Source organism: Crocodylus siamensis, chromosome 1 (assembly GCF_052110815.1).
Source record: "Crocodylus siamensis isolate JL-2025a chromosome 1, ASM5211081v1, whole genome shotgun sequence".
Taxonomy (NCBI): Eukaryota; Metazoa; Chordata; order Crocodylia; family Crocodylidae; genus Crocodylus; species Crocodylus siamensis.
Genome location: NC_143395.1, coordinates 124,116,525 through 124,129,413, shown reverse-complemented (window position 1 = coordinate 124,129,413; position 12,889 = coordinate 124,116,525). Strand labels below are relative to the sequence as shown.

The window sequence follows — 12,889 nt, the reverse complement described above, 5'->3', positions numbered from 1 at the left end:
AGGTAAGTCTGGTGGTGGCAGGGGGCCGAGGGGAATCGAAGCCCTCATAGTGAGGGTAGGAGGGAGTTGGACAGGGCTAGAGCTGGGGCTGCTGCACACCAAGTGGTGTGTGGCGCTTGGGGCCCAGGTCCAGAATACATAGCTGCAGGGCCCACATGGAGAGCGAGATGGAGATGCGGGAGCTTCTCTGGGGGGCAGGAGGGGGCAGCTCCCCACCACTGCATACATTCTTGGGGGAGGCACATGTCTCCAAGCCCCCCCAGATTTTTGTGTGGGTGGGGGTAGGTGTGGGCTGCTCACTGTGGACTCAGGCTCCCCGCCATGAATTCTGCATGCCCCTGGAGGCTAGGAGGGTACACAGCAACTGCCCACAGGTGACAGTGGCGGTGTCAGCAGTAGGAGCATGGCAGCAGTGAGTGGGGAACCCTCCCAGGCAGCCACAGCATTGTTGGCAGCAGGGTTGGGGGTGGTGACCAGTGACAGGTGGTTGATGACCACCTGCAGACAACAGTGGCAGCCAGCGATGATTGGGGACTGCCCACAGATGCCACCAGTGGGGGGGAGGGGGGGAGTGACTACTGCCTGCCAATGCCACCAGCAGCATCAGCTGCGCTTTTTGCAGGGGGTGCACTGCCAAGCTCGGAGAATGCATGTGCACCCCCTATGCATTGCCAATGCTCTCTGCCCTGCTGCCCTCCTCCTGGGGCCTTCATAGCTTGGTGGGTGGGACCCGGTGTGGCAGGGCAGAGCGGGGTGGGGAAGCTTGACGCTGCCACCATGAACCTTGCATCACCATGGCAAGGCACCCCCTGCCCAGCCGGCAGCAATGGGAGTGCTGGCACAAAGGGCACCCCCACCATGATGGCACAGGGCTTGTGGTGGTGGTGCCTGGCCCGCTCTGCCCTGCCATGCTGGGTCCTGCCTGCTGGGCCACAGAGCCCCGGGGGGAGGGCAAAAGTTTGGGGAGCCCTGAGCCTACAGCCCACACCCATCCTGTGCACAAATCTGGAGTGCACGTGTCCCCTATGCCCCACTCTGGCAGTGTGTATAGTAGTAAGGAGCTGCCCCCACCCCGCCCAAGCCCACATCTGCCCCCCTTTCCCTCATGGGCTCTGCTCCAGCCATGCCACCCATGGTAAAGGGGGAGCCAGGCTCTGCACTCCACTCCACCGCAGCAGCCGCCATCTTCCGCAGGTGGCAGCCATGGCTCAGGTGCTGCTGCATGGAGCAGGGGGCTGCAAACCAGGGTCCCTGGCCCCATAGCCCTGGCAGCTGGGGACCCTCTCCAGCAGGGCTGGGGGAATGAGGGGCACCAGCAGGGCTGTGGAGCTGTGGAATGGGAGTGAAGGGCAATGGTATGGGCAGGTCACTAGCACATCAGGGCTGGTCAGTACCACAAAGCAGTAGTGGGGGACAGCTGCAGCTGGATCTGCATCCTGGTGAGCAAAGAGGGCAAGGGGAGCTCTGATTTTCCATGATAAAAACCCCAAAATCAAATGCCAAAATTTACGGGTATTTAGAATTTATTTTATTATGATCGAAGCACTGGTAGGCTTCTAACTTGCTTAAAAATTGTAACTCTATCAATAAAACATTGTGTTCAACTGATACCTATATATATAGTAGTGTTTCATTTTAATCATGGATTTGGGGGGGTTTAATTAGAGAATTTGCAGTTTTTAAGCAGAGAAAACCAGGATCCCTGCTGATCACTTTGTTCTCATTTAGGTGCTTTGCAATAGATTCCTTGAGGACCTGCTCCTTTCCAGGTACCGAGGTCAGACTGACTGGTCTGCAAATCCGCTTATCCTCCTTCGTCTCTTTCTTAAACATGGACATTCTATTGGCCCTTTTCTGATCACCTGGCAACTCATCAGTGGTCCCTAGCCTGTTCTTCCATTACTCTAGGCTGTTTGTTGCTTTCGCTATCTTTGCTGCCAATTGAACTCATGATCTGGTCACTGACCTTATTTATGAAGACTGAACTAACAATGGTGTTAAAAAAATTCAGCCTTCTCAGCATCATTCATAACTAGGGTGGCTTCTATGTTTAGTAAGGGATCTACACTTTACTTTGTCTTCTTACTTCTGACATACCTTTCCATTTTCACATTCTCAACCAAATCTGTCTTGTTCATGAGCACCAAATTGAGAAGAGCTTCCCCCATATTTGGCCTCCCTATCACCTGTACCAAAAGTTACACCCAGCAAACTTCAAGAATTTGCTAGACACCCTTGGAAAGAAGCAACCTAGAAGTAAAAGGCATTATTAACCCATGATTACTCTCAGAAGTGAGCTCAGACAATGATCAGACCTTTATTCTGGAACTCAAGTTCTCTTGTAAATCAGAAATATAGGTACAATGATGTCAGAATAACTTATAATGTTCTCACATGATTTCATCCCTAAAATTGAATGCTCTCAAGTATAGCCATTACCTCAAATTTTCATCATTAAGTAACACATCTGAACACCCAACAGGAACATAGAGCCTTTCCAAGCTTGGGATCTGACAATGATGAATGTGGTCTTGGGCAAGGAAATGTATATATCAGACATGAGGTTTTGTCTGTGGCCTCTTTCCTCTCTAGCAATGGACCAAATATTGAGTTGAGCCCTTACTCTGGCAAACTCCTGTCAACTTCAGTGAGAATTTTGCCTAAAAACTAAGAATTGTGTAAGAAACTTTGATTCCCAAGGCTGGACGTTAATGGATAGGAAAGCCATCTACCCAAAATTCCCACTATAAATATGCACAGTTACTTTCATATAGAGACAAATCCTGAGGTCCTTCAGTCAGTTTTTACTCAGACTCCTACTGAAGTCAATGATTCTTCTTCAAAAGACAGGCAAAGCCTCATTTATCAAGATAATCAGTTTTACTATTTGATCAGCACCAGAATGCCATTCTGTAATACAGAGCTTGGATTTAACTTTTACTCCTTGTTTCCTTAAGTTTCAGTGCCGACAATCTGTCAGCAGTATTACTCTTCATTAAAAAAAAGCTTCTTCATCCTCAGCAGCTGTTCAGTTCTTCAGTATGTATATTTTGTAATTCCCTCTAACTCTGCTAATGTGTCTTGTAATCTCAAGGCCACAAGTTTCTTACATTGCTTTCCCTGCATCTGTAGCATTTGCCTTCAAATTGAAATACAAAGCCTTTTCAGATTTCATAGCTTGAAGGGAATGGCTTTCAAACCTAGTCCCAAAATCAGGCTTTGCAGCAGCCCAAAAGAAACAGCAGCTATAATCCCACGAGTCCCATAGAATTGTAGAATATTCATTCTACAACATTAAACCCAAAGCCTTAGCTAGTTCTACCATAACTCTAAGATCTTGTAAAAAATCTGCTGTCTGTTTCTATTACACTTAAAAAGGAGTCGGGAGTACAATTTATGCCTACTGCTAATTGTGTTTGGTCTAAAATTGCATTTTGCCACTATGTCTCATCAAGTGACCAGAGGCAATGTACCTGTTCAATGGGAAAACAAACAAAAGAAACATTGGAGAATATAATTCTCTACACTGAGCGCCAAATGAATATACAGGAGGCTGTATCCCTGTATTCTATGTCCACAGACACTAAAGATTTTATGTATTAGTGAATGAATATTATAACTGTATACATTAAAAGCTAACTACTCCCAGACATCCTCCAGTTTCAAATTTCCTAAAATCCTTGCGTCTGTCCTGGAATATAGGTCCCAGAATCTTTTACCCTTTCTCCTCTTTGAACTCTCTCCTAATTATCATTTACTGTTTAATATGGATTTTAACCCTTTGCAGACTAAGTCCAGGAACACCTGGACACTCAAACAGCCTAAGGCTGAACTGATTCAATCTCTGTGGGTTAGTCTAAGCTGTGTGGATTGAACTGATACGCAAGTGAACAGACATTAACCTGTGATTCCAGAAATGCATCCACATGCTTGCAGTGACCCAGGACATAAGCTGGAGTAGATAGCTTAGGCCAAGTCTAGCTTGCCCACCCTGCAAGGTCTGCAGGGAAGGTGCAAAGCATCCTGAGATGGTAAGGGATTGTGAGTTAACTTGAATCTGGAGGAGATCTGGGACAGAAGTTCAATAAAGTGATTTAACCTAAATCAGTTAAGTCTGATGCTACATCCATCCAGTTTCATCTTAAAACCAGTTTTGGTCATTTCGCAAGTGGTTTATGTGCACTGAACTTCTGTTCTGTTACAGATTTGAATCAGTTGCTGATCATTTATATGAGTTTATGTGTTTTTTCTGTCCCTAGCCCTAGAGAACTGGAGGCACAAATAGCAATTATGTAAAGACTTACAAAAGCACTGTGTTGTTGGTATAATGCTGCCAAAACCTTTAAAAAAAATCACATTTGAAACATAAGAACATTTGGTTCCCAGCTCCTCATTTACTTTGAGTATTTAAATGAACTTGAAAAACATCAAATCTCAACACAAACAATATGTTCACTCAGCTTTGAGTCAAGACACTCGTAGGCAGGGAGAGTGCTCAGGGTAAACTCAAATCAGATTGGCCTAAAATTTCACAATTTCTTTTGGCAAGGCTGGAGAGAGTTTCAGGATTCATTTCAAAGTCTGCATTTTATCTGGCCTTGAGTTTTGTAATAAAAATGCATATTAACAAGACCTGGTTGTAGAAATCCCTTCAGATTATGAACCAATAATGTCAGCGTCTCTGCAGGCATCTGCCAGCGCACAGCAGTCCAACTATAGGCCACATGCAGTCCACAAGGGGTAAATGTGCAGCCCTTGGGTTTCTGATCCAGGCATCGATACCCCTTTTGTTCTGCCATCAGAGTCCTTGGGCTCCCCCTGCCTGCCCCTACCTCTAGGGGTGAGATGGAGTGGCCTGACCTACAGGGCTGAAAGAACCCATAGCTCAGGAGTCCCAGGGACTTCAGGTAGTGTCCATGCTGGTCCAGTGCAACAGGGGCTGCCTACCATGTTGTGGGGGGCAGGAGGGTCAGGGGGATTGTGTTTGAATGGATCAATGCAGTACAGAGGTATGTGGTATGTCTGTGTGGGAGGGCAGGGGGTGCATAGTGTGTTGTAGCAGATCCATGTGGCAGGTGCTGTGTCTGCAGGGCAAGGGAAGCAGGTAGTATTCACTTCAGATTCAGATTCAGCCACTTCATGGGATAGTGATTCAATTTGGTGATTCAAATCACTGTCCTGATTCAATGCTTATAGGCTGGGTAGTGCTACGCTGGTTAGCACTACAGATGAAAGGGACTTGGGGGTCATGACTGACCACAAGATGAACATGAGCCTTCAGTGTGATGCTGCGGCTAGTAAAGCGAGCAAAATGCTGGCTTGCATCCACAGATGCTTCTCAAGCAGATGTTAGAATTGCACAGCTTGCATCTTGCTCTTGATAAGAAAAGAATGCTGCCCAAGGTTTCTCCCTCTCCTCCTTAGTCTTTCTCATGCTGATTACAGAAACTGGAATTTAACTGCATAGCCTTGGGGAATGAACTGTTGATGAACCCTTGTGGCATTGAGCATGCTTAATTAGCTGTTGCATATTTACCTCTCCGCCCCCCCTACTCAAATAACTAATTATACTATACATGCAATGTATGTGATGATGTAGTTACATGTATGTTTGTATGAAACGGAAGTAAGCTGCAAGAACTTCTGTGTCTGCGCACGCGCCCAGGAGATTTGAGAAGATAAATGCCGTTTGCAAACACAATCAAGGGTCAGAGTTAATTTGAGCATCTAGCTCTGCTCTGACCTTTGCTTGCAAGCAAATAGACCCTTAAGTGCCGACTGATGTCTGTGTGTCTGTGATCTCTGCGCGCCTCCAGGGAACGAACCGCTGTTTGTGCAACAATTTGGCGAGCCAGCCAGGAGCCTCCTGGACCACCCCGGGACCCAGTGACAAGATCGTCCCTGCCGCCACGGGGAGTGCGCACCGAGCCGCCTTTTTGGGCTTGCCCAGGGGGTTTGAGACGTGAGTCAGGGTACCCGGGAGGTTAAAGGCTACCTGTGTAAAATTCTTGGTTTCTGAGGACGCCAGACACACATTCCGGCATTCCGATCGAGATCTCTAGGATACCTGAGTGAGTATACGAATTCCCTTGCCCAATTTGGTTTCTGGATCCGGGGACAAAGAGACTTGTTCGATTTGGTTTTGTTCCGGGGATTCTTTTGGCCCGGAGTTTGGTGTGCGTTGGACGCACTTTTGCGGACAGTCTTTGGCTCGGATCTTTTGGTGCATGCTTTCTGGTATTTGGTGTGCGTTGGACGCACTCTTGTGGGCATTAAAATGGGTGCGGGTAGCTCCCGTGTAGAAAACTCAAGTACTCCTCTGGGTTGTGTTTTACGGAACTTTAGCAAATTTACAAAGCAGGCAGATTATGGGGTAAAGATGAAAAAGGATGATTTAATTAAGTTTTGTCAACTCGAGTGGCCAACATTCGGGGTCCACTGGACCCCAAAAGGATCCTTTGTAGTGAAAGAAGTGACGGCCGTCTATGAGGTAGTTATGCAGGATGGACACTGGGATCAATTCCCTTACATAGACTGTTGGTTAGGAGTGGTCCAAGATCAGCCACCTTGGATTAAGAAATGCTTAGTAAAATCTCACGTGATGGTTGTTAAAGGAAAGACCCGAGGGGGACCGCCTGTACTCCCCGAGTCTAATGAGGGGGCGGGGATCCTGAATTAGCCGAGTATCGGGCTCGTTCTCCGGTCACCCTGACAGGTAGCGAGGATGAATCAGACACCTCCCCAGGACCCAGTCCTTCTGCACCACCACTCCCTCCCTCAGGGAAACCACCACCAGCGTATCAAAATATACCTAATGATTCAGAGCGAGTGCCTCAGCCAAGTGCCCCATCTGAATCAGGGAATAAGGGCTATAATTTGCGCAATATTGTAAAATCACGGCCGGTACTGAACTGCCCGATGCGAGAGGTTATCGGAGAGGGGGGCGATGCAACTTTTGTCTACACCCCATTTAGTACTTCAGATCTATTCAATTGGAAGAATCAGAGCCCCTCTTTTCGTGAAGACCCTGAAAAGATGAGGGACTTGTTTCGATCCATTGGGCAAACCCATCGACCCACTTGGGCTGATGTCCAGATGATGCTCCAAACCCTCCTGACCCCTGAGGAGAGGAGATTAGTATTGGGGACGGCAGAGCGCATTGCAGCAGCCAGGGTAGAAGCGGAGGGAACCGCCGGTCATACCTTGCGTGATACCTGCCCTGTTGAGGAACCGGGATGGGATAATCATACCGCAGCAGGAAGAGAGCTGAGTGCACAGTATCTGGGGATTATAGTGGAAGCAATGGGGAAGGCAGTGCCCCGGGTTACTAATCTGTCTAAATTGTATGAAGTGAGACAGGGAAAAGAAGAGGATCCCTCAGCCTTCCTCGGGAGGCTGTACGAGGCGTTCCGCAAGTTTTCGGACCTAGATCCAGGAGCCCCAGATAATCAACGCATGGTAAATCTTATGTTTATTGGTCAATCCGCTGCTGATATTCATAGGAAGCTACAGAAAACTGAGGGAGGTCCCGGGAAACCGATTTCAGAGCTGGTGGAAATCGCATATAAGGTATATGGGAATCGTGAGCAAGCGCAGGAGCGCAAGGAGGATAAAAAGGCTCAGCGACAGATGGCAGCGCTGGCGGCTGCTATAACTGGAGGTAACCCTGGAAAGACTGGGATACAGAAAGGGAAAGGAGGAAGAGTGGGAGCAGACGTTTGTGCTTACTGTAGGGAGAAAGGACACTGGAAGAGGGAATGCCCAAAGTTGAAGGAGAAAAGAGAGGGTGAACCAAGGGGTCACCTCATGCGGGCAGAGGAAAAGGGTGAGGACACAGAATGAAGGGGACAGGGATCTAAGACCACTACCCTTCGGGTTGGAGCCCGAGAAGATCCCATGGTAACTATTAGGGTTGGTGGCAGAGACTTTAAAGCCTTGGTTGATACTGGGGCTACATTTTCAATGATTCCAGAAACCCCCCTCCCCCCGCAGGAACTAGCGAACAGCATGTTCTTGTGGAAGGGATTGAGGGAACGCAATCCTGACTCCCCGTTTGTAAGCCACTCCTCACCAAAGTGGGGGACCATTTGCTTGAGCACTCCTTTGTATATTCTCCAAGTTGCCTGGTTGCGCTACTTGGGCGAGACCTACTCACAAAACTGCAAGCTGAGATATTTTTCAGAGACAACCAGATGGTGGTCCAGTTACCTGTCAAGCAGAGCTCGAACTATCAGATGGCTCTCCTGGAGGACCGACGCCCTGTAGTAAGTTCTGAAGATCACATGACTGGAGTAGACCCTTCGGTATGGGCTGATGGAACCCCTGCGCGAGCTAAGTCGGTCTCCCCGGTAAGGATCATACTCAAGGATGGGGAGGGGCCCGTTTGGGTAAAGCAGTATCCACTCAGCCGAGCGGCCAGGGTTGGACTCAAGCCGTTAATAGAGAAATACAAGAAGTACGGATGGCTAGTGGAAGGGTCCTCACCATATAATACCCCCATTCTTGGAGTGCCGAAGGCAGATGGGGTCTCATATAGACTGGTCCAAGACCTGCGAGCAGTAAATAAGAAGGTTCTTTCAGACCACCCTGTAGTCCCGAACCCACACATGATTTTGACACAAGTACCGGGGGAAGCCGAAATATTTTCAGTGCTAGATTTGAAAGATGCTTTCTTCTCCATTCCCCTTCACCGAGAGAGTCAAAAATTGTTTGCTTTTGAATGGGAGGACCCAGATACTTTCCATAAAGCCCAGCTCATGTGGACGGTTCTCCCACAAGGATTCATAGCAGCCCCCCATATTTTCGGACTTGCCCTTCAGAAGGACTTGGAGGAGTGGAAGGGATCACACCCCGCAGTGACTCTCCTCCAGTATGTGGATGACCTGCTGGTTGCAAGCCCAAATTTGCAACTCTGCGAGGAAGCCACCAGATCACTGCTAAACACTCTAGGGGAAAAAGGATATAAGGTCTCTAGAGAGAAAGCCCAAATATGTCAGCCTCAAGTTACATTTCTGGGATATAAGCTCTCAAAGGGAGTCAGAGCCCTGAGTGCGGACCGCATACAGGCAATCCAAGGTCTAGCCTCACCTAAGTCACCCAAGGAGCTGCGGGCATTCCTAGGGCTAACTGGGTTCTGTCGACTATGGATACCAGATTATGGTGGAAAGGCTAGACCACTGTATGACTCCCTGACTAAGGAGAGTCTCACTGAATGGAAGTGGACTAAAGAAATGCAGCACGCCTTTGATCTGCTTAAGGCAGCATTAACCCAGCCCCCTGCCCTGGCCATCCCAAATGATAAAAAGCCATATCGACTGTATGTTCATGAGAATCGAGGGGTTGCATCAGGGGTGCTGACACAACCATCAGGCCCAACTTGGAGACCCGTGGGATATTACTCAAAGGTTCTAGATCCAGTTGCGCTCGGGTGGCCAGCCTGTCTTCGGGCTGTGGCAGCCACAGCAGTGGTTGTTGAAGAAGCCCAGAAGATAGTCATGGGTGCGGACATGGAAATACACACCCCACATGGAGTTCCCCAGATTCTAGGGACTGAGGGAGGAAAGTTTCTCAACCCCTCCAGACAATCATGGTATGAGATATTTTTGCTCTCTAATCCAGGACTTACTTTCAAACATACTACAGCCTTGAACCCTGCAACCTTGCTGCCGGAACCAGGGAGACCAACGCATGACTGCCTTGAGGTCCTGAATCAAACCACACAGGTGCGACCTGATCTTGCTGAGGACCCAATTGAAAACCCAGATGCTGAATACTTCGTAGACGGCTCCAGCTCTGTCATCGATGGAAAAAGACGAACAGGATGTGCAGTGGTAACCTTGGATGAGGTAGTATGGAGGGAGTCATTGCCGAGCTCATGGTCGGCACAGGCCGCGGAACTCACTGCGCTCACCCGAGCATTACAGTTGGGGACAGGCCGGCGGGTTAATGTATATACTGATTCTCGCTATGCTTTTTCTACGGTTCATGCGCACGGACTATTGTGGAAAGAAAGGGGTTTCATTACGGCTTCTGGGAATAGAATTGCTAACGGCCCCCAGATTATCAAGCTACTAGATGCACTCCACCAGCCTAAAGAGGTAGCAGTCATTCATGTGCGAGCCCATGGGAAGGCTGCTGAGGAAAAGCATAAGCTTGGAAACGCAAGGGCTGATGCGGCAGCAAAGGAAGCCGCATTTATTGGTGGAGAGACGGAGGAAGTATCCAGGCAGGCCTTGTCCCATGCCGTATGGCCATACGTCCGGATCTAGTCCCGCAGTATTCCCCTGAAGAAGATAAATTTGCACAGGAGGCTTGCGCAGAAAAGAACTCCCATGGGTGGTGGATAGTACCAGGAGGGAAAGTCATGATACCCAGGCCATTGCTTCGGGAGGTGCTGCACCAGCTCCATGCAAGTACCCATATGGGAGGCTTGGCTATGGGTGATCTAGTGATCCGCCAAGCAGTAGCCCCAGGGCTATATGTAGAAGCTCAGCGTATTGCTACCAGGTGCATCACATGTCAGAAAGTAAACCCTCGAACGAAACCTCCTGTGCCAATGGGAGGTAGACCCTGGGCAGCGTACCCTGGACAAGCATGGCAGATTGATTTTGCTGAGCTCCCACGATCCGGACATCATAGGTTTTTACTTGTCATGGTAGACCAGCTCTCCGGTTGGTCGAAGCATGGCCCACCAGGACTGCCACTGCGGCTACAGTAGTGAAGTATCTGTTGCAGGAGATCATTCCCCGGTATTCTCTGCCCGAATCCATCGAGTCGGATCAAGGACAACACTTTGTGGGAAAGGTAGTTCAAGAAGTCGCACAAGCCCTCAAGATCACTTGGAAACTACACACACCATGGAGACCACAGAGTTCAGGACAAGTGGAACACATGAATAGGACCTTAAAAACTCTACTCACCAAGATCTGTATTGAAGCACACCTTAAGTGGCCTCAGGCATTGCCGCTAGCTCTTACTTCCATTCGAAACACTCCCCGACGAGGCATCAAATTAACCCCATATGAAATTATGTTTGGCATGCCTCCTCGGGTCTTACCTCCTGGGATGCGAGAAAATGTAACTTTTGAATTAGGTAATAGCGAGCTTCACATGTATGTTATTGCTTTGCAGTCTGTCTTGTCTTCTCTTCACAGGTATGCAGCCTCCTTTCAACGTCTGCCTTTAGACGTTCCGGTACATGAATTCCGCCCGGGAGACTGGGTCTTGGTGCAGCGGTGGAAAAAGGAACCTTTGACTGAGCGGTGGAGTGGCCCTTTCCAGGTACTTTTAACAACCCACACCGCTGTAAAGATTGCCGGCCATGACCGTTGGATACACCATACCCGTGTGAAACGACATCCACGAGCATCAGAGGACACCAGCTCCCAGGACGAGCTCACTCCGGAGGCTGAGCCGTCCTCGGAACAAGAAGCCAGCAGGTGGAGCTGTGAACCTACTGGTGATCTCCAAGTGCGCCTGAGGCGGCTTAGTCAGAGTCCAGAAAATCAGATAAGGAAGTAACAAAGGAAAAGTTTAGGCTGTATTCAATCTCAAGAGAGGGAGGATATGGCGGGAGTCTTAATATGCCTTGTTGTTATCTATGTAGTAAAGGAGGCAGGATTGAGCAGCCCTAGCCGCCACCCTATATCCCTGTTCCCCCAATTGCTCCCCCAGAAGCAAATTTGTATGTTGACATGATGGAAAGAATTACAGGTACTTTCAATCTCACCAACTGCTGGGCCTGTGGGGGACTCCAAGAGGTCAGAGGACGGTGGCCTTAGAGGGCTTTTCCTTTGGCCCCAAAGTGGTTGGTGAGTAGTAAGGCGGATGTTAAGAGTACTAGTTAAGAATGGGAAGCAGAAAGCATCTTGAGGGGGGAATATTGTTAGAATTGCACAGCTTGCATCTTGCTCTTGATAAGAAAAGAATGCTGCCCAAGGTTTCTCCCTCTCCTCCTTAGTCTTTCTCATGCTGATTACAGAAACTGGAATTTAACTGCATAGCCTTGGGGAATGAACTGTTGATGAACCCTTGTGGCATTGAGCATGCTTAATTAGCTGTTGCATATTTACCTCTCCGCCCCCCCTACTCAAATAACTAATTATACTATACATGTGATGTATGTGATGATGTAGTTACATGTATGTTTGTATGAAACGGAAGTAAGCTGCAAGAACTTCTGTGTCTGCGCACGTGCCCAGGAGATTTGAGAAGATAAATGCCGTTTGCAAACACAATCAAGGGTCAGAGTTAATTTGAGCATCTAGCTCTGCTCTGACCTTTGCTTGCAAGCAAATAGACCCTTAAGTGCCGACTGATGTCTGTGTGTCTGTGATCTCTGCGCGCCTCCAGGGAACGAACCGCTGTTTGTGCAACAGATTCAGAGATTTGGCCACTAGATTGGGCCAAATCTCCTCAGAATCGAATCACCACCCACAGCTTTGCACAGCCCTAGTGAGGGGAGGGGCCCGCACAATGCCTCTGTGAAGGGAAGGAGGCGGTGTGAACCTGCTGATGGACTGCACAAGCCCCCCAAAGCCACGTCTGTGCAACATGGGGGCAACATGCAAGGCCTCATGGGGCAGTGTGTCCTGCACAACACTTGCTTAGGTTGTGTGTGCCCCATGTGGTGTGTGACTGGGGGTCCTGTGGTCCCCAGCCACTTACAATTTGGACAGCCCTGAGCCAGAATTGTCCATAAAGGCTGCTGAAAGGAGCTTTCGTTTTCTCTTCAGCCTCCTCTACTCACTCTTGTTTGTAGGTCAGGTGGGTTCCCAGCCACTCTTGGTTTGGTATTCAGAAAAGAGCTCATAATCATCTTTCCACTGTTCTTCTACACTGGTAGCAATATGTGATCCTCGCTCTGACTCTTCCTTTACACTGTGCACTA

General features: G+C 48.7%; 1 protein-coding gene across 3 annotated transcripts in view; it reads left to right on the top strand.

Moving 5' to 3' along the window:
• TMEM242 (transmembrane protein 242) overlaps nucleotides 1–12,338 on the top strand; it is a 67,506-nt gene extending 55,168 nt beyond the window's left edge. The window contains exons 1-2 of one of the 3 annotated variants that reach the window (XM_090041953.1): nucleotides 7,999–8,348; nucleotides 11,154–12,338. In XM_090041953.1, the coding sequence (XP_089898079.1) occupies nucleotides 8,314–8,348; nucleotides 11,154–11,520 (402 nt within the window). In that variant the 5' untranslated portion in view covers nucleotides 7,999–8,313 and the 3' untranslated portion in view covers nucleotides 11,521–12,338. Of the gene's footprint in view, nucleotides 1–7,502; nucleotides 7,635–7,998; nucleotides 8,349–11,153 lie in introns of those variants that run through there. The other 2 variants (XR_016441720.1, XR_016441721.1) reach the window with 2 other exon arrangements.
• Nucleotides 12,339–12,889: the final 551 nt, after the last annotated feature.